Consider the following 21,710-nt stretch of genomic DNA (forward strand, 5'->3'; position numbering starts at 1 on the left):
CTGTTGTGTGCCTCTAGTATGTTTTTCATTTGGTCAATAGAATTTTAATCTTTGTGATATCTGCTATTTTTCTATTTACTCTTTCAAATTCCTCTTTATGCTCTTTTACTGTCTTCTTGATTTCCTTTATGTCATTAGCCATACACTTATTTTATTAAGCAAAGTTATATGAACATCTTTGATTAGTTGTTCCAACATTTGTGCATCCTCTGCTGTTTTAATTTGGTCATTATGCTGGGCTATATCTGTCTGCATCGTGATATGCTCAGTGATCTTCTGTGGTTTTCATCACATGTAAATATCTTGATTGATTTACTTTGGGAGATGATTTCCTTCAGTAGTCTAAAGCCTTGTGTTTGTGGGGTGAATGTGTAGCAGGATGCAGGGTATGGGGTAGGGCACAACACTGTGGTGATGCATTGCAGTGCAGATATAGGCCCAGGTTGGGGATGTTACATTGGTGTTTGTGAATGTGGGTGCCCAGTGGCCAGGGAGGATGAAACTTTGTGGGTGCACTGGTCTGGGGGGCATAACCCTGATGTTCACTGGTCTAGGGTATAGGGCCCTTTGTGCACATGCACAGAGCTATGGCAGGAGGTTGGCATTATGCCTTCATGGGCTGGGAGCAGATGTGACCCAGCTGTGCATGTCAGCACTTTCTCAGAGCTGGAAAGTGTGACTGAGGGCCATGCACATGCATGAGTCTAGGAGTGCCATGAACTGATGTTCCCAGAGCTGAGGGATGTGATTGGGGTCCACGTGCATGTGCAGGTCTAGGAGTGCCATTAACTGATGCACAGAGCTCAGGGTGGGTGGGTGAGGCTGTGAGACACTATAGGCATGGGGGTGAGTGTAGCCTGGGTATGGAGGTAAGTGCGTACAGCCATTATGTGCTGGTGGCAGCCTGCAGGGAGCAGGGAGGGGGAGATAGTGCTTAGAAAGGGTGCAGGAAATGTGGGTTAAGTTACATTTGGGGTGGTGTGTGGGGCAGATATGTGCATTGGGGGTTGGTGGGGTGGGGGTGCTTGGAGCGTGGGGACTGGGGATGGGTGATGGGGTTCAGGTGCATGGGATGTGGGGTAAGTCACTAGTCACGGAGTTGAACTGGTGAGGGCAGTGTGTTCAAACAACATGGCCTGGCTTACTTCCTAGTCCCCGTCTCCCAGTCCATGCACTCCTGGGGGCTCTGTGCTTCTGCATTGGTCTCCAGTTTTCTGCTTCTCAGTTCCTCAACTTTTGCAACCAGAGCTGCCTTATGTGGTGTAGAAGGCTCTCCCAGATCAGTTGCACTTTTAAATTGTCATCTCAGTCCCCCTCTTATCCCTTGTATAACTTTTCCTTGGAGCAAGGCTGAACTCAATCTACTCTATTCGGCCATCTTCCTGGAACTCTCCTGACACTTCATAAATGAAAATTCTTCAAACTTCAAGTTTCTGTAGCCTTTCAATAACTGTTGGGTTGTCAGGAGTCATGGGAAGATCCAGTAGCTCTAAGAACAGTTGATGACATTTTACATTTTACTCCAATGAATGTATTCATGTATATCCACACATACATACATGCATGTTTATATGTGTACATACATATTCCTGTATGTATGTACATATGCACACACTGTACAAGTATAGATTTGCTTTGCTGGTTTATTCTTTAACCCTTTGCAACCTTAAAGAAAAAGACTGTACATGTAAACTGTGCTCTAAATGTTTGGTATGGAGGGGGAAAGTAGGGGAAGGGAGTAATTATTCTGCCTAAATAAGTTAGTTTTTACTTCCATTTGTTTTTATCTTTAGAAATTTTAACAATGGAAACATAAATCTTTATTTTAAGTGGGGGACAAAATACTGCAATGCTGTTGTTTTTCTTTTTATTTTTCCTTTCTTGAGTATCTGCATTCTGAGGTTGGGTCTGCATTTTTTGCAGAAGTGATCTACACATATCTGATATTGCCAACCATTTCTGTAGTAGAATCCTTATAGGTATCTGTGTAAGGATTTCTACAAGACTTGTGAGGAAAACAGTGCATCACTGAGTTTAAATCCTAACCAGATGGAAAGACAGAAAACTTCATTATGCATGAATTTAGCTATTAACCAAGAAAAGAACATTTTTCTTCTCACAAGCCATTTGTTTTGTTAGATCATTTTGGGCTTTTTTTTTTTTTTGATACTAGAATCGAACTTTTAGTAAATGAGAAATTCTGAAATGAGGAAGCAGACCTAAACTTCTCTGAACTCCTGAAAAATGAACAGTCATATCCTATGGTGCTTTGTATAGACTACATAAGTCCAAAAATGAGAAGAGCAGGTGTTCTCCTCAAATCTGAGTTGATTCACAATTGATATAGGATAAGACTTATTCCTTATTTGAACTCACTGCTTGCTTGCAGCAAGGCTAACAATGTAGTTCAGGATTGAAGAAAAGCCACAAAAGTAGGCAGAGGCTTCCAACTTTTCAACAAAGGATAATTCCCTTTCATAGACCAATTCACCTTCAAAATGGGCAATTCCAATAAATGTATTTCATCTCAATACAAAAGTATGTATCAATTTTTTAAATCAACTTTATTGAGATATGGTTATAATATGATATAGATATAAATATAATTGTAATATGCTATAGGTACAAATATGACTTAAAGAGTACATATTTAAAGGGCAAAATTTGATTAAGATATATATCCATCCCATGGGAGCAATCAGCAAAATTAAAGTAATGAACATACCCATCACCTCCTAAAAGTTTCCACATACTCCTTTGTAATTCCTTCCCCACATCCCATACTGCCCCCAACCAAGGCAACCTACAAATCTGCTTCCTATCACTATGGATTTTTTTGCGTTTTCTAAAGTTTTGCATAAATGGAATCATACAATATGCGCTCTCCAGTCATCGTAATTATTTTGCAATTTGTCCATTTTATCAATAATTCATTGCTTTTTATTGCTAAAAATACTATATTTTAAGAATATGCTACAGTTTTATTTTACATTCTACAGTTTTATTATACATTCATTTGTTGATTAATGATTGTTTTTTCATACAAATGAAGTTGTTGTGAACATTCAAGTACAAGTATTTGTAAGGGCTTGTGTTTTCCTTTCTCTGGTTCTCTTGTTATTAAGAGATGGGAATTGGTATATCTGGTTCTAATTGTGGATTTGTATTTCTTCTTGCAATTCTATCATAATTTGCTTCATGTACTTTGAAGTATTGTTACTACAGTCATAAATTTTTAAGAATATTGTGTTCTTTTGTTGAATTGGCCCTTTAATCATTATGAAATAATGTTCTTTATACCTAGTGATGTTCTTTGCTCTGAAATTTACATTTTCTTATATAACATAGCTAATCCAGCTTTATTTATTTTAGTGTTATCATGGTTTGTCTTTTTCCATACTGTTATTTTAACCTATTTTGTTTATTTGTATTTAAAGTGTATTTATTGTAAGCAGCATATAAATGGGTCTTGCTTTTTTATACAATGTCACAGGCTCTGTGACATTATATAAATGCCTTTTAATTGAGGCATTTGGGCCATTTATAGCTAATGTGGTTGTTGATATGGTTAGATTGGATTCTCTCATGTTACTGTTTGTTTCCTACCTGTTCTTTGCTCTTTGTTCCATTTTTTCTCTTTTTATACCTGCTTTTAGATTAAGTATTTTTTATAATTCCATTTGATCTCTTTTGTTGGCTTATTAGTGATAACTCTGATTTTTTTCATGGTTGCTTTATAGAATCCTTCTTTAACTTACCCTAATTAACCTCGAAATAATATTATACCACATAATATATAGTATAAAACCCTTACCATTACATATTTCATTTCTCCTCTCTCGGCTTTTTTACTGTTGTCTTACATTTTACTTATATACTCCACAATAAACTGTTACTATTTTCCTTTAAATGGTCATTTATATTTTGAAGAGATTTCAATAAGAAGAAAAAACTCTTATATATGAATGAACGTAGTTAATATATCCAGTGCTCTTCATTCCTTTACATATATCCAAATTTTCATCTGGTATCAGTTTCCTTCTGCTTGAAGGACTTCTTTAACTTTTCCTTTAATTCAGATCAGTTTGTTTTGAATTCTTTGAGCTTTTCTACATTTGTAAAAGTCTGTATTTCACATATAATTTTGAAAGATATTTTTGCTGAATGAAAAATTCTAGTCTGTTTTTTTGTATTTAAATTCCTAAAAGATGTAGCTTCATTGTCTTCAGAATTGTATTATTTCTAAAGAGATATCTGCTCTTATCCTTATCTGTCTTACTCTGGTTGCTTTTAAGATTTGTTTTTCTCTAACAATGTTTTTTTGAAGATATTTGTTTACAAGATATTTTGGTGAAGCTTCCTTCTTGTTTCTTGTACTTATTGACCTTCTTGGGTCTGTGGGTTTATAGTTTTCATCAAATTTGTAAAATTTTTGGCAATTATTTCTTCAAATATTTTTTCTCTCCCACACACACTCCCCTCCTTCTGGAACTCTAAATACATGCATACTGGGATGTTTTAAGCTATTCCGCTGCTCAGTGATGCTTTTATTCATTTTTTTAAAATTATTTTTTCACTCTGTGTTTCATTTTGCATATTTCCTATTGCCATATCTCCAAATTCACTCATCTTTTCTTCTGAAGTGCTCAATCTACTGTTAATATCGGGTAATAAGTTTTCATTTCAAACATCATAATTTTCAACCCTAGAAATTTGGTTTGTATCTTTTAAATATATTTCCATATCTTTCCTTAACTCTTTGAACATCTGGGATAGAGTTATAATCTCTTTTTAAAAATAATTTTCTACTATTTCTAACATAGTTCTGGGATGGTTTTGATTGGCTAATTTTTCTTCTCTTTGTAAGTCATATTTTTCTGTTTATTTGTTGGTAATTTTTTATTGGATGGCAGGCATTGTGAATTTTAACTTAATGGTTTCTGAGTAATTTGGTATTCCTATAAATACTTGCAGGCTTTATTTTGTTAGTCTATGGTTAATTATTTACTTAGGCAAGACACTTCTCAGTACTTACTGGCGGCCTCATAAATAATGAGGTTTTTCAATCTGCCAGATAGCAACAGGCACTTCCCTGTCTGAGCACTGGTCACCATTCCCTCTAATTCTTTCTGATTTTTTTTCCCTAGTCACAGTTTCCTGACTTGCATGCACTGATTGGTATTCTACCGAATAACTGAGGGAGTTATTTCTTTGTGCTACTGTGTGCCCTCCAAAACTCTATTCTCTGTCTGCTTTGGTCTCCCCAAACTCTCATCTCCATCTCCTCAGCTCAAGAAATCTGCCAGGCTCTGAATTATTGCTCCCTGCGGAACTGCCTGAAAACTCTCTAAAGGCTTAAGTTGATAAAATCCATAGCATTTACCCCATTCGTGTGCTATCTCTTAGAGATTACTGTCTCTTGTTACCTGATGTACTGTGTCTCAGAAATCATTATTTTCAAGTAGGCTGGTAAATCTACATTGTGGACAGAAGCAGAAGTTTTAACTAAAAAAATAATCTTTGCCTAATCAGGGACGTCTTTTAGCCTCTGCCTACTTAACAGCCAGCTTTTTACATCCCTTCATATTTTAAAATAAATTTTAACCATAGTATAATATTCAAACCGTCTGCATCTAGTAGCCAGAGAGAGAAACAAAGAAACACGCTAATGGTATTTCTTCACTTTTATTCTGTACATGTCCACACAATTCACAATACAGAAAAAGTGTCCAAAAAGTAACTGTAACTAGTCATTTTCTTTTTCAGAGATTAGTTCAGTCTTCCAAATTAATTTCAGTTTGAAAATCTCTGTAGAGCAACACAGTGATCAAGATATTTTGTATAAATAGAAAATGCAAGAAAATTAGGGAAAAATACTTTATGACTTCGTTACAAAAAGCTCCATTCTTCCCTCCCCAGCCCACCCTTCCCACCCACCCTCCCTCAACCTCATAGTGTCTGGACTCACTGTACCTGGAAATAAAACTTATTCTTCCTACGGACATAGATACTACTTTTTTTTGGATTCCTCCTGCCAGTTGGCAACTTTGCAAAGATATGGCTCTGGGATGTGATACAGTAAAATCAGAAAGCATGAAAAAGCCCTTTATAATGTTGCTGTTACTCCCCACAACGATGTGGCCTTTGAGATTGGGCTAACCCCAGCCAAGACTCTCTGGATGCCTAGAAACTTCCACCCACCCGGACATTAAATTAAGTCAAATACATTCAGTCTGATGGGACTGATATCATTCTCTATTACTTGATTTTTTTTATAGGAATGGGTTTCCTCACTTTCAATCAGCTATGATCCGTATGATATTCAGATTCACAGTTGCCTACTTAAACACTGTTGATTTTAAGCAACCATCCAGCTAATTTCTATTGAGACTAATTGGATTCTAACTTGTCAAAGGTTTATTTTACAAAATATTCTACTGTATTAGAATATTTTGTCTATAAAAGTTCCAAATCTCATTCCTTGGAAAGGCGAGAATTCCACTTTCCCCACCCCATAACCAGGATGTTGATAAGCATCAATCTAAGTCATATTTGTACAAGAAATTATGCATGTGGTTGGAGCCTCAATCCAGCTAACGAGGTGGCCAAGTGAGAAATTTTATTGTGAATACAACACAATAGGAAAGAGATCATTTGGATTCACTGTACAAGGTGCAGTAAATATTAAAGTTAAAAAGTATCTTAAAAATGATTAAAGTTCACCAATATATGTGATAGGGTAATCCATAAATTTGAAACAAAAAGTAAGGATGAACTGACTTAGGGTAGTCATCTTTTTATTTGTACAAATAAAAATAAGTTTAAACATCTCTCATCTCTATAATTTTTAAGAAGAAGGCTACATAAAAGCCCTCGAATAAGAAGACCAAAGTTTCTGAATTTTTATGAAGTGAATGTATTTAGATTCATGCAAATGCCCTAATTTTTTCTCAAATGTTATCAGGTACCAGCAAAAGTCTGTGGACAGGTTTAATCTACTGTGAGCAATTGGGGAACTACCTCTTCTTCCAAAACCAATTTGAAAGAAGGACTGAAAAAAAAACTCATTCCTTTGGAGATTTCGACTAGAAGTTCTTTATATTTAGCTGCTTTCCCCTAAGTTCTACATATGGTCTAACTCTTCTAAGCTGCATAAACTGATAAATGCACAACAGACACTTTTTTCAAACCATCTTGATGAAGCATAATTCCTGACTTATTATTATGAATTTTATTTTTCATGAACAAAGTTTGCTGAGGAGATATATTATTTATTTGTGGATTGTCATGAGAATTAGTGTTGACCAGAGTTTTATTATTTTATTACTCCTAAGAATCTCTTTTTCCTTACCCCATATCTTTGCTATTCCTTTTCAAGCCAGGTGCAATGAGTGGGGTTGGGTAGAAGGTGGAATGAGGGCAGTTCTTGGGCATACTGACCTCAGATGTATGCCCATTTCTTAAGACTTTATCAAGAATGACTCCCTCCTTCTCCCAGTCAACTTGAGATCTAGGAACTCAGGCTTTATCATTATGGAGTAGGGGAAAGATTAAAATCGCAATTCATTTAAACAGAAATATTATAGAAACATTTGCCTAATGATGTGAGGTTAAGTCCTACTTAATGACAAAAATTCATAGAAAGGGTCTCTGCGCCTCTTTATTACTGGGAAATAAAGAAATCCTTGGTCTCGTTCCCAAATTCCATTCCCAGTTCCACACTCTAAACAACACATGAATAGAAAGTAAAGAGCTCTAGATCCTTTCTCACCATAATTGATGAATTTAAGACTGTGGGACCTTAATAAAAACAAATATTTTATTCGGGAGATTTGGAATTAACTAGAAATTGGCAAAGAGTGAGTGTGTGTGTATATGTGAAGTCAAAGCAAATTTTTAAGGTCATGAAATTGCTTCTAAATGATTTGCAATATATTTGGAATGGCCAACTTTGTTACCAAAATACTTTCAATTCCATGTACATATCAGATACTGGGAAGAAAATGAGCTCCAATTAAGTTCTGTTCCAGTATAAAATCATAGAAATCTAAAACTGAAAAACACCACAGAGCTCTTTTCATCTAATATCCTTCACAACCAAGGAATTTCTTCTACATGATACCTGAGAGTTAGTTGTTCAATTTTAACTTAAATACTAGAAGAAACACTAGAAGTGGTAAGTTCACTCTTGTTTTTAGAAAGCCCAACCCATATTTCTGGATGTAGTGTTCAGGGAAAAAAAGTAAATCCTTATTTATATATATATATATAACAAATAAATCTATTTGTTTTTAATATCTGCCTCTGTTCTATTATGTTCTTGTTTGTATTCTGCAAACTGTCTGTTTTATAGGACTTGCACATAACATCCCAGTTGACCCATCTCCTCCAAACATTACTTCCAATCTAGTTTTCCCTTCTTTTCAGATAAACATAAAACACCCTTTTCTACATATTCATCAATTTATCCATTGATGCCCCTTTTAAAATGTGAGACTGAGAAATAATATTTAAGACCTGTTTGTTCTTTCTACTTCAAGTCCAACCTAATTTCCTGTAGCTGTATCATGCCTATATTTATGTGGTCTAAAATAGACTTAGCTTTGCATGCTCCCATAAACTTAGAGAAATGGAATCTGGAATAGCAGGATCATTTTCAACAGTTTTGGTGGAGACATTCTGAAATAATACCATTTCACTAGTGACTGTCAAGAAGAAAAAGCTACATTCAGTGTTAATTTCTTCTCATGAAATCCACCCTGGTGCCCAAAATATTCAAAAAAATTTTTTGAATATGTTCGAGTTGACGCACCTCTGTCTGATAGCAAAAATTCCAAGTTTTTTACTTCATGTTGTCTCCTAGTTCTAACCAATTCTTGCTCTAGACTCTTAGGTAAATATCTTTTTCAAGGAGAAGCTTTTTTAAATCATGGAAATTTGAATGACGGATGTAAAGCAACATTGTAGGCAATGGTGGAAAATTATTTAAGAACAAAACATCTATTGTAGACATGTTAGTCTTGGATTTTTGAAGATGTTAGTCCTGGCTGCAGTTCTACCCCTTACTATATGAATCCGTGCAAGTGAATTCACTTTTCAGGAATTCAAGTTACTCATCTGAAATATATATTTTGCATTATTCACTTCATGGGGTTTTACTGAGATTGAAAAGTATAAAACTTCATCAAAATGTTAAAGCATTAACTTTTTAAATTATTGAAATGGTTATTTACAAATACTATAGATCTGAATTGTTGTTTAAGCTATTTTATACTGCAAGCTACTTGTGGGTTTGATTAAAGGGCTCAGAAACAAGATAGTCTCAGTAGTTTCCATTATGAAAGGCTCCCACTTCAGATGCAATTTGGTTGAAAATATTGAAACTTTGGAAGCCTAGGGAAAATCAGGATCATTGCTTTATTATTTTCATGGGGACGCCCTTATAATTATCACGCTGTGAGAGAAGCCAAGACATTTTCCATGATTGGCCTTCATGTACATTTACTTGGTTTCCTAATATCTTTCAGGCAGAATTTTCCACTGTGGTTATATTTTATTACACTGAGTTCAAAGAATATCAAGTCACAGCACTTTTATATAAGATGGGCAGAAAGAAAGATTTCTAATATGACCATGGTTGAGAATGCATAAGAATATTCATCAAAATCCATAATGTTTCCACAGAAGTAGTTTGGAGTAAGTTATACTTTTTAAAGTATGTTTTCTTTAACTAGTTCTTAGAGTCTTGTTTACTTGGTTTCAAGTTTTAAAATAATAACTAAAGGCCATTACACCCAAGATTTTAAAGCCTCTCACTTATAAAGTGATGTTTTAAAGACTAAAACAAATTTTCATGAATTGACAAATAAAATCCTGCCATTCAATAAAATAATTTTAAAAGTAACTTTTTTACAATCACAGAACCTAATTCCAGCTCCTCCAGATTACACATCCCTCATCACAACCGTCTTCGCAGCAGTCATGCAGTCTCTGTTTAATCGTTCCTTATGACTGAAAGCTGTCAGCCACAAAAACGTTCTCTATTGTTTTACAATATGTATAATCATCATCTTTATATTTAGTCAGGTCCCACTGCAAATTATGCTTACTTTTTCTAGTTCTGTCCTTGAGTCTTAGCCCTCTTTTTATTTGTTTCTAGTTTTATCTCAACGTCTTGATTTGAAATACATTTTTATGAACAATACCAAGACTCCCATGAAACAGAAATGCAAAAATCATTATTTCTTTCCTATTTAATTTGTTTCAAAGAAATAAAACATTGCTGGCTAAAGAGTAACTGGCACAATCAAACCTGAATTGAACCTTTAGTGCATGACATGCTCCTATTATCTGCTACCTTAGGCCCAAAGCATGTACCAGATTAAACTTTGTCTTTTCTTCTATACTATCATCTCTATGAAGTCGAGTGTTCAGTATATTCCTTGCTATATCCTCAGTATTGTGTCTGCATCACAATGATAAATATTTTTAAAATAAATGATTAAGTTGTACCCTCATGGTATGGCTAAGATAGAAATCTGCTCAATCTGTCTGATGGCTTACTTCTCAAAATCAGGCTTGGCATGGCTATTTAAGATGTTCAAGGTCAGTGGACATGTATTTGTCTTTTGGGCAAAATGGATACTTGTCCCAGATGTTAACTGCATTTTGATTCATTTTGAGCATAACATCTGGGGAAGGTTTTGTCAGGTGTATGATGAAAATAGGGTCAGAAAGTCCAGAAGCAGGACTGTTGTTATGCTTATAAAATTAAAAGTACTAGAGAAGAGTGATGATTAGGATACAGAATATGGGTGACGATGAGGTAAATTTGAGAGGTTTGGCAGAAAGAACTGTAGGACTTATAATCAATAGGATATGGAATTCAGAGAATGTGAAGATTCATGGGTGGTTCTATTAAGACCTGAGCACAAGTTATTTTATACAAAACACGTTAAAGACTAATCAGAAAGCTCTCTAATTTAATAGATGTTCTACTTTTTTCCTAAAATGAAAATAATCCATTTAAGTAGAGCAATTAGTAGTTTTATTTGATGGTTATGATGAGCCATTTTAACAAAGACTTCTTTTTTTATTTTTAAATAGTATAACTGAATAAAATGTCATGCTGTTTGCAATGATTTCGTTAGCTACTACTGGAAGGAAGCCAAGGTGCTCAGACCCCAGACCACATTCAAGTTATTATCCCCTTCTTTTGCCGTAGTTTGACCTAATTAAATATCGTTTGGCAACCTACTGAGTGTGAGCTTGTAAACTCAGCCTTGTAAAGTGGTGTAAGCGTCACAGAAGAAGAAACTCTCCTTCACTTGAGATCCTAAAAATAGCACAGACAAGTCTCTGGGTTATGGTAGGTTTCATGCTACACTGAAGGCAACATAAAGAATTGTAAGACCTCTTGCTCATGGATTTTATAACACAAGCAACAGCGAATGTCATTTGCACTTGAAGTGCTGCAATGATAGAACTAAGCTTAGGAACAGTGGAAACAAGAACAAATGAAAATTCTATTACTCTGTGACCTTATCTTTGCCTGTTGGTGTTTACTACACATATATAGATAATTAGCATGCTTCTGAAAACGTTTTCTCTTTTTAAAAGCTATACAACATATGAGTGCATATACAAATAAATCTCTCTGTGTATGTGTGTGTGTGTGTATATATATATATATATATGTGCTTGCATGTGCATGGAGTATTTCTGAAAGACCAAATAAACAACAGTGTTTATGAGTATTAACAGTGTTTATCTCTAGGGAGTGGGATTGAGGACACAGGAATAGAGATGCCTTGACTTTGTATTTGATATTCATCTGTGTTATTATAACTTTTTATAAAAAGCAGGTATTACTCTTATAACTAAAAAAAAACATTTTTAATAAAATTGTCATGGAAAATAAAATCAAAACTGCTGCCCCACATTTTCTAAGACATTAATATTACAAGGATTCTAATAAATAAATTTCAGAAATTCTTTTGGCAAACTAACTGTTAGTAGGTCCAAATGAAAATTAACTACTTGTTAAGTATCGTACAACACAGATCTACCAAAGCATTAATGCCAGGCATAATGAAAGGATACAGAGCAATGGAGTATGTGAAGTTTCCCATCAGTTGTCACTAATTTCAGGGCTCTGTATCTGCCAGCTAAATTCTCTGATTCAGAAACTACATTGGTTTTAGGTTATCACCTCTAGAGAGGTAAGCAGAACTCTCCAAGAGAAATTTCCAGCCACGGTGTTTATTACCTTCTTGGCTTACTAGACCTCTCTTCTATTCTTTATCGAGTCCTCAAACGTGATAAAGTACAGCTTTTGGATTGTTTTTCATTAATGTGCAGTACTGGAATATACGTCTGCAACAATGACTAACTTTAAGGTTACATAATGTCTTTTAATATCTCCCCATTCCTTATCCCTCCATCAGCTTAATCTAAAAATGGAACCTCAGGGCAGACAGTGCCACAACACGAAAGGCTCTTTCAAGCCAAACACGGAGGAAAGCCAGCTAAGTGTCACTCTGCACAAGACAGTCTCAATAGTATTTGTAGAAAATATTTCTACAGATACATACTTTGTTTTTAAAATTAAAGTTATGTAAGTTTTCAGACTAGGGCCAGATCATTTGTCTCTATACTTTCTGATGACCCATGAAAGGGAAACATTACTCCCAAATTGCATTTTTTTTAACTCCTGGAGCATATGCCCTTAGCTCAATCTAAAGCCTGGGACTTTCACATGCAGCGACAATGAAAATAAAGGCTACAGGAGGTAGATTTAATGTTAGAGCCATTGAATGTGTGGCTGTCCTGCTCACTTTGGATACTTTTTTTCTGCAAAGCCCAAGTCCCTGGGGGCGTTTATTTTTTCAAAGAGATATTTGTCTTGGTTCTATGTCACACACACACACACACACACCAAAAACATAGGGCCTGAAGACCGAATGTTTTTTTGTGTGTGTGCTTGGTCTGGTTTGGAACAATTTCCAAATGCACCAGGACCCCTACAGTAGTCAGTGCTTCATTTGTTTTCATACTAAGGATTTACTTCTGACTCCAACTGGAGCTATTTGAATTGGCCTATGGCCATTTGTACCCTAAACTTTTTCTGGACTGCTTTTAAGCATTCACAAAGAAATATGAGATCCTAGTTGGTGAAAATAGAGTCCTTCATCCCAGAAGTGGCAGCTGGATAACTGGCTGCTTGGCCAAGCACTTGGCTCAATCCAGGGGATGGAAGGCACCATTCAAAACCAGATTCCAGTTTGTTTTAAGGATTATATATCACAATGTCTCCTTGACAGGCCCATCAGCTGAAAAAATTCCAGCAGAAGCACAGTGATTAAATTCTCCTGAAGCATATTTTTTGCCCAGCTTCTGGAAATAATCTACTGCAGTTTCTCCTCCTCTCACCATAAAAATCTAAAAGATACTTCCAATTCTGTGACTGATATATGGAAATAGATTATTCACAAGCAACCCATTCTCCCACAGCTGGAAATAATGCCAACAATTTGATTTTGAAATGACTATGGGGAGACTATGGTAATAAAATCTCCATCCACGGAGAGGCTGTTCTTACTTAACATAGTATATCATATCCATACTTTCAGAATGATGATATGGGATCAAATGTGATTCAGATAAATAATATGTCACCATTGGACCTTTAAATTAAATGTAGAGGAATGATCATTTTTGACCACATGCAGAAACACTAAGAAAGGACTTTGCTTATTTCCAAGAGCAAAATGGAAAGAGGCTCGGGAATCATCAATTTTATCCAGAAGCAAACCCCTTGAATACCCACTTTTATATCTGACTTGTATCCAAGTCAAGTAAATATACTGACAAGAAGTTAGAAGACTTTCTCTCCTGTTAGATTTCTTGTCACAGAATCCCTAATAGAGGCAATTGTAAATACCATCGGATCTGTGGAAGGATTAAAATTTACATTTCCACTACCTGATAGACATCTCTGGCAGACTTCCCACAGTGGTTTGTACTAAGATCTTTCTGATGGAGGAAAATAAAGCTAGGGAAGGAATATAGTAGTCTACCCTGTCATGGAAAATGGGGCCACCATGTTATCATGTCTGCCCTTGTGACCTGACAAGTAGTAGGGTGAGATATCTATCAGAAGGATCCAAGCAGTCTAGGAGTCTGGCAGTAGAGCTCATTAAACAAGGTGTCATCCTTGAGGCAAGGCTTACTTGGAGTAATGAAAACTAAACACACAGAAGGAAAACCAAACTGGGTCCTCTCTCACCACTGGATCTGAGTGTGTGTATTTATCAGTTCCTATGAAACATTCCAATGACTGTTTTCTTGCTTAAGTATGTTATCTAGACATATGCTGATAATTTTACTTCTGCTGTTTTATTTTGAGTCAATTATTCTGTTTTCTATTCTCACTCAAAAAAGTTTAGAAGTAAAGGCTGTTATATTGATCCATTTCCTGTAACCATGGTTTCTACACATGACTTTCTGCTTTGCAATTTAAACAGCACTTAAAAATTAAGTGGTTATGCAAACTAGCCATGGGCCTTTGTTTAATCCATTGCTCAACCCTATTGCAGCAAAAGGCAAAATGGCTACACATAGGCAGTACCGAGCTGCACAAACAGCCCAAGCTGAACCAGTCTTTCATGGCTAAAGGCCACAGCTCAGCAGCCTGGGCCAACCCCTGGGTTACCTCTCTGAGGTACCTCAGAGCACAGACAACTCCCATGCCACCTCACCCTACCTCAGAGATATTGCACACAACTAATTGACATTTTTTATGTGGCACTTCCCAGCTCCTATATGATGAAAAAGGAGGGGAAGGGGACATGCAAAGAATCACTAAGTAGTCTTGGTGTATTTAGTCTTGGAAATGGAAGTGGTTTTACAGTTATGTTTCTGCAAGATATCCAGAGGGTTTTAAAACACCTTCAGACAACTTCATGGTCTTCAAAGACTGAATGTAAAGAAAGGAACAGATAATATCATATTTTAAAAATTGATGAGTAATTACAGTAGAATGATATGGTACAGGGGAAAGGTGAATGCATGGGGGATGAGGGAGCAGTGCCATTTACACGAACATTCTTTGAATCTTTAAAATAAATTATACAGGTGAACACAGAAGTTCATGCTACTTGCTGGAAGCAATAAGGATCAAATTTTGTGGAACTTGAACTCCACAAATCTCCAGGTGTACTGCCTCATTCTCAATGGGCTATCAGGTTCTGTTGGATATCTTGGTAGCCCTTAAAAACTGGTGACATGAGCTCAGATAGATTCTTGCAAGAGAGAAGGAGATAATTGGATTCCATCAGCTTCTACCAGTGGAGTTGCCTGATTGCCAGGAGGGCAGAGGTGGTAATGCTCATTTAGATTTTCTTTGCCTATCTACCAGTGTCAAACAGCAGTTTCCAGGTCCTCATGGCCAATGATCTTATAGTTCTGACGGCTTTCTAGGTAAGCAGCCAAATCCAGGTCCCCAGCTTGCTGTGCCATCTCTTGGGCTGTCTTACCCTGTACATAGCAGTGCAAAGACAGAAAGACAAATGCTTAGGGTGAGATTCCAAAACAAAACAAAAACAAAAAACTCAAAGATTATTCATTGATAAGAATCTTTCCATGTTTAGAATTTTAGAGTTTACAAGACACTTTAAATCCATTATCATATATTGTCATCATATTAAACCTATGAGGTAAGTAAATTAAAAGCAAAGATTATCATTCTAAGGAAATGGAGACTAACAGGGTCTGAGAACCCAGGAGAAGCAGTGACACTGCAAATTCTGGAATCCAGACCTTTCTTTGGAAGAAGCTGGGATATAAATCACTGAATAAAAAATAGAAAAGCATGGATTTGGATCTCTAATTTAGAACTATTTTTATTATACAAAACTCTGAGAAGCTACAAGTAGAAATGATGAGGAAGGGATGGTCATAAAATACCTAGAAGATTTATTTGCTGGTTTCAAAGTCTTCAGTTAAGTTCTCACCAATTTATAACCACCTCCTCCCCGCAAAAGTGTTAATTTCTGACTACAATGTGATAAATGGTTATTAGATAAATCTTGAAAAAGTAGGAACACACAAAGAAGAAAATCCCCTAAATTAAAAAGTCACTGTCAACCTTTCATCAAGCAACTATTTGTCTTTTTCTATACCCGTATATATTGCTTATTTTTATAAAAAACTATATTTTGCTTGCATGCTGTTACATAATCTGCCTTCTCACTTAATAATATTTCATAAACTTTTTTATTTCTTTAAATATCCTTCTACATCATCATTTTAAAGGACCACAGAATTTCTTGCAGCTTATTGTTTTGCATTATTGTTGGACATTAAGGTTGCTAAAATTTTTCAATATTTTATGTAATGCTATATGTACATTTGTCCATACAGACTCACACACCTTTGCCTATATATTTTCTATTTTTAAAATGAGGACACTTAAAAGAGGTTAATGGGAAAGAGAAGGACAGTCTCCATTCATTTGAATGCTTATTGGCACTAAATACTCCTAGACCCTTCTTTCTGATTCCTGTCCAATAGGATAGTTTTATTTATTTAAGAAGTTTAAGTTCTAAAAAAAGGTGAAAATGTGATCATTGTTCTAAAGAAATAGTTTCATGTACAAGACCTTTTATACATATTATCAAAAGAATCCTCAGCCTCCATCAATGCTACTATAGTAGATATTGCAACATCTTAATTAACTATCTCAATTAAACCTGACCCACATAGACTCAAAGTGCAGAGGATAAAAGGGAAGTAACAATGGCTCTGGACATTTTTTCTAAAAGTTTACCTATTTAGTTAGAATTTAGTATTTAACCAATAGCTTTAAGTTTTTATAATTTCTATTTCACTTTTTTATAGTCTTAGTAGATTTTCTTTCCTTTACTTCAGGAATAATAAGGTTTGACGTTCTACTTTCCAAATACTCAGAGATGTGGACTGGGGCAGGCCTTTTTGTTGATTTTAATGAACTGTTTCTAACGAGCAATTCTCAGGATACTGGTTCTCTCAGAAAAATTACAGGAGAAGTTCCAGTCATAATTATCACATTCAACTTTAACCTAGCATCAAATTGCAGAATGCTAAAATTAAAAGATCCCAATGGGTGATCCATAGCTGTATTTCTTCATAAGAAAAAATTTCTCTAGAAAATAATGTTGAGTGAAAAGTTAAGATTATACAATTGCATATATAGTATGAACTCAGCTACTTAAAGTTGTGAGAGAGAAAAAACAGAAACTAACATGTAAAGAGAGATTATTAAAAATTTAACAGTGCTTATGTTTGTGTGTTGGATTTCCAGTGATTTCTGGGTTTTTTTCTGATATTTTTCTAAGCCAGTTTTTAATGTATGAATGCATTATACTTATCATCAGAGAAAAAGTATTGGCATTTGAAAGAAAGCATACATTCAACACAAAATAGGAAGCCATCTCAAAGAACATTTATCAGTAGCAGAGTTGGCTCCTGATCCCCATTGTTTGTCTGTTTCATGCTGTTCTTCCCCTTTCTTTTTGTTATCTGAGTTAAGTGTAAGACCAGCCTTCAGTGTGGTAAATAAGCAGTTGTCTTATCATTTTCTGCATGTCCTCAGCAAGGCCAACCCTACTCTATAACATGACCTCCCCTGATGCTGCATAAAATTCTCTGTTTCTTAATGAGGTTACATATTGAAGCATGTGAGTCAAATATCATCTGACAGACAAGAGTATCACAGTGAGTAATTATCTGCCATATATAATGGTATAACCAACGAATATCATTATTCCCATAATAGAGCAGTCAGAAACCAGGACACAGTACAGAATATCATGCAATACAACTGGCTCAGAAAGTAAAGAGGGGTCCACACAGGAGATAAAGAAATTTCACAATGTGCACTGCAATGTGAGGAAATCCTAGGGTAAATACTGCCTCTATGTAGATTCTCATGAAATAAGACTCACGATACTTAAGTCATTAGTTAGACTTAAATCATTTATGTAGGTTCCATACCTAAATTCACTGGCCCACGACTTAAGTTACTCAATACCTTCTTGATGAGATTCTCATCTATATATCAACATTTTTTTCTGCAACCATCTGCAGCTAAGTGGTTTGCCCTCTCTTGGAATCTCTCCAGTATGCTTTATAATTCCTGCTTTATCAGTCTCCTCTAGGGGACTGAACTTCTATATCACTCCCTCTCTTACTGGCTGCAGTCCTAAGTCAATTCTATTCAGCTATAGTTAGCTTGTTCTCCAGCTTTCAAACCTTTTCTCTTGGATGTTCTCTATAAATTGGAACAACACATTATGCAGCCTGATCACAGCTCTCCTAAACAGATTTCCTTCTTATGGTTCAACTCTACCTGTTGGGACTTTGATAGATTAGCATGTATGTTACATTACCAATTTCTGTCCTCAATGTCCTCTTACTAAAACATTAACATGCTTTGAATCCAGACTGACATAACTTTTGCTGCAGGAAAACCAAACACATTTCAAGCCACTATGCAACTGGTTATCACTATGGGGAAATAAAATCAATTATACAATTACACAAAACACAAAAGAAAGCCATCTTTTTTACTTTGTTGTCACAGTTCATCCTGCTGAGGCACAGGGATGATCTATCACCAAATGACAACAACTGATGTGCTGAACCAACACTTGGCTGGCATTTAAAAGAGCTGAATTTAGATTTGGGCTCAGCTCTTGACATATTTTACCTCCTTTGGGTTTCAGTTCCCATCTATACTAGAGGGTAATAATTCCAACTCTGTCCAATGTATGGGGTTAATTGGGGCAAAAATAGAAGAAAACAAATGGAAAGAAAGTTTTGAAAATAAAGAATTAATTACAAATACACCATGTCTAAGATAGTAAACTCTCAAGACCAGGGCCCACAATCCCAAGAGCCAACAGGTAAACATTGTGGCATCCAAATATGAGGTCACATATTTCACAGACTTACAACTACACTGGATTAAGCAGTGGAAGGGGAAACCCCAAAAGGGCTCCCAGAACTGAAGGGGATACCTCCAAGGAGGTCCTCATAGCCACGCAATGTTTTCTGAACCTGATCCTGAACTCCTCCTAGAACCTGGGATCTCACTCCCCCCAACTTGGCTACTGGTATTCAGCAGCGGAACAACCCCCAAAATCCCAAGGCCAGCAGTTCAGAGGTTCATAGAGTCCCATAGGCAAGCAAACACCCTCCTTTTGTGCTTATATATTTAAAATGCAGTTTCTCTAAATGAAGGACTTTATTTTTTCCTCCTTTTTCCAAAGCCCCGGGACACTTCCATAAGCACAGAAAGGATGCCTTTGCTATGGGCACCAGCGAAGGCTGCGGTGCTGGCGATCTTGCCCAGCGGGAGGATGTTTTCACTCACTCATCAAGTTACCTTGGAGTCCGTCTTTCTCAGAGATGCTCCTGCATCCACCAGAAGCTGGCACACAGCCCGGTTCCGCTGGCTGGCAGCCTTGTGCAGTGCGGTCTCACCCCTAAATCAAAGATGAAATGGGAAAACAGCCATAAAGAGGTTTGGGGAAGGGGGTGGGACCAGAGGGGGCAGGGAGGGTGGTGAAAGTAGGCAACCTGCCCGTGCTCCCGGACTTTGCTCCCCAACCTCCTTCCCTATCAGTGGCTGAGACCATGGCTTCGAGGTACATTCTGGTGAGGTGGAGGAGGGTTGTCTAAAATTTCTTGGGTTAGTCATCAACTATCTATAGAATCCAGGCTCTTTTCTAAAAAGCATTTACTAGGCTTAGTAAACTTTTTAAAACTACTAATAATACACAAGAACATTATTAAATGGATGGTCTGACATAGGTAGATGTGTGCAAGCATTACGTAGCAATTTCCTCTCTATATATACTTGGACAGAGCATAAAGGGCACTAAATGAAGTACCCAGTGAGCAGGAATGGAGAACCAATGGTCCTTCAGACACATTACCACATTGCTTTGCTAGACCACCACACTTTTATATCTGCACCTGGTCTTTGCAGAAATATCTCCTGGGAATCCAAATTCATAAAACCAGGTCAACTCCCACTCTGCCCTTTTGGATTCCATGAGAACAGCAGATAGAAAAGTATGAGAGAAGCCACAGAGGATAGCAGGGAGGCACAGGGAGACTCTGGGAAAATCCAGGAGTCAGGGCTCTTTCCAGGAGGGAGCAAGTCTGAGGCCAGAGATTCCAGCCTCTCGGGTAAGACGGGGGCTAGGGAAAGTGGCCATTTCCCCTCCTCAGACAGCAGTATAGGAGGGAGCATATTCTCATTATGAGTACAAAAGTGAAGAGACTGTCAATGCCAAAGTGTTTCATGGGAAATCAAACATAGTCCTCAAAAAGGCAACCTGGGCTAAGTGATTATATCATCTATGACTGTGCCAAAAGAATATACTGGTATATGAATATACCAGTAAAGAATATACTATATACCACAGCTCTACCTAGGAACGTGCAGTTTCTTCCAGGTCTAGTAACTTATAGCTCACTTCTCAGCGATTCTATTCACTTGTACTTTTCCTCATCCCTACCTACTTAGTCATGCGCCATCCCATCCCACTCGACCCTCATCTGCCCTTATGTCTTTGCAGAATTTCTTTAAAGTCATACAGTGGTTGCCATGCAACTTTCAGGGTTAGTTATTTAGCCTTTCGTTGCTCCTGTTTGGAAAGTGGTAGCTATTTTGATTGCCTAGTAATAGTCAAGTTGAAAATAGACTGGTAATTTGGGGACCATCCCAAAGCTGATGACTTTCTCACCCAAGTTTCCTCATCTGAACCACAGAACACAGGAAATGATTGGAGTGACTATGTTCTCAGTAATGCAATAGTGGTATATAATTTGTTCTATTCTAGATGCATTGGAGAAAAGTTATTTCATTAGTACAATGGACGCCTTAGGGCATTACAGATTAATCCTCTCACAGTAACCCAAAGAGTAAATGTGATCAATAATTAAAAAGATAATATGTATTTATTTAGATTTCTCAGTAATTCAAGATGCCACAGATCAAAAATACCTTGATGTGGGAAGCTCTAAATGAATAGTAATGACTCTGCATGCAATCATTGTGGTATTTGTCATCAATTTTCATTGTATAGTAATGGTTTTATAAGATTAGCCATGTACAGTCACAATTATAGTTGAAAGTAGATTTTTAGTCACTGCCATTAAAATCACTTATTATATACCCTATAGACTACATTCTTCTCTTAAACATGTTCTGAAGAAAATAATCTAAACCACATAATGAAAGGTAACACTCACGTTTCACTGTCCTCCATATCCAATAACTCAGAAGGTCCTAAATAAGAAAACAAAACAGCCATCAAAGTTCAAAAACTAATCATTGAAAGAAAACTTATATTCACAGGATTAAAATGCCCTGGAAAGCTGAATTTAAGGTCATTTTGTGATAGGAATAATACAGCGAAAGAGAGAGAGTGCCAGAGAGAAAACTGACTCCTCTACCCCCCCTTACCAATCTCCCAATTGCCACAAGCCAATACGTACAGAATGTGAAATGCAAAAGAATGATATGGTCTCTGCATTTAAGAAGCTTTCAATCAAATTGAAGAACTAAAATTAACTAGAATAAAATAACTGAAAGGGAATTAAGTGACTGAAAAGGGGACATCTTTGCTGCCCGGTAAAATCAGGTGGTCTTTAAGAAT

The 21,710-nt window shown here is 36.4% G+C and overlaps 1 protein-coding gene across 1 annotated transcript in view; it reads right to left on the reverse strand.

The window, feature by feature from the left end:
- Positions 1-5,954: 5,954 nt before the first annotated feature.
- Positions 5,955-21,710, reverse strand: part of DGKI (diacylglycerol kinase iota) — a 506,760-nt gene continuing 491,004 nt past the window's right edge. The window contains 3 exon segments of the mRNA XM_077143510.1: positions 5,955-15,537; positions 19,427-19,526; positions 21,304-21,340. Coding sequence (XP_076999625.1) covers positions 15,421-15,537; positions 19,427-19,526; positions 21,304-21,340 — 254 coding nt within the window. The 3' untranslated portion in view covers positions 5,955-15,420.

The sequence above is a fragment of the Tamandua tetradactyla genome, chromosome 1 (genome assembly GCF_023851605.1).
Source record: "Tamandua tetradactyla isolate mTamTet1 chromosome 1, mTamTet1.pri, whole genome shotgun sequence".
NCBI classification, from domain to species: domain Eukaryota; kingdom Metazoa; phylum Chordata; class Mammalia; order Pilosa; family Myrmecophagidae; genus Tamandua; species Tamandua tetradactyla.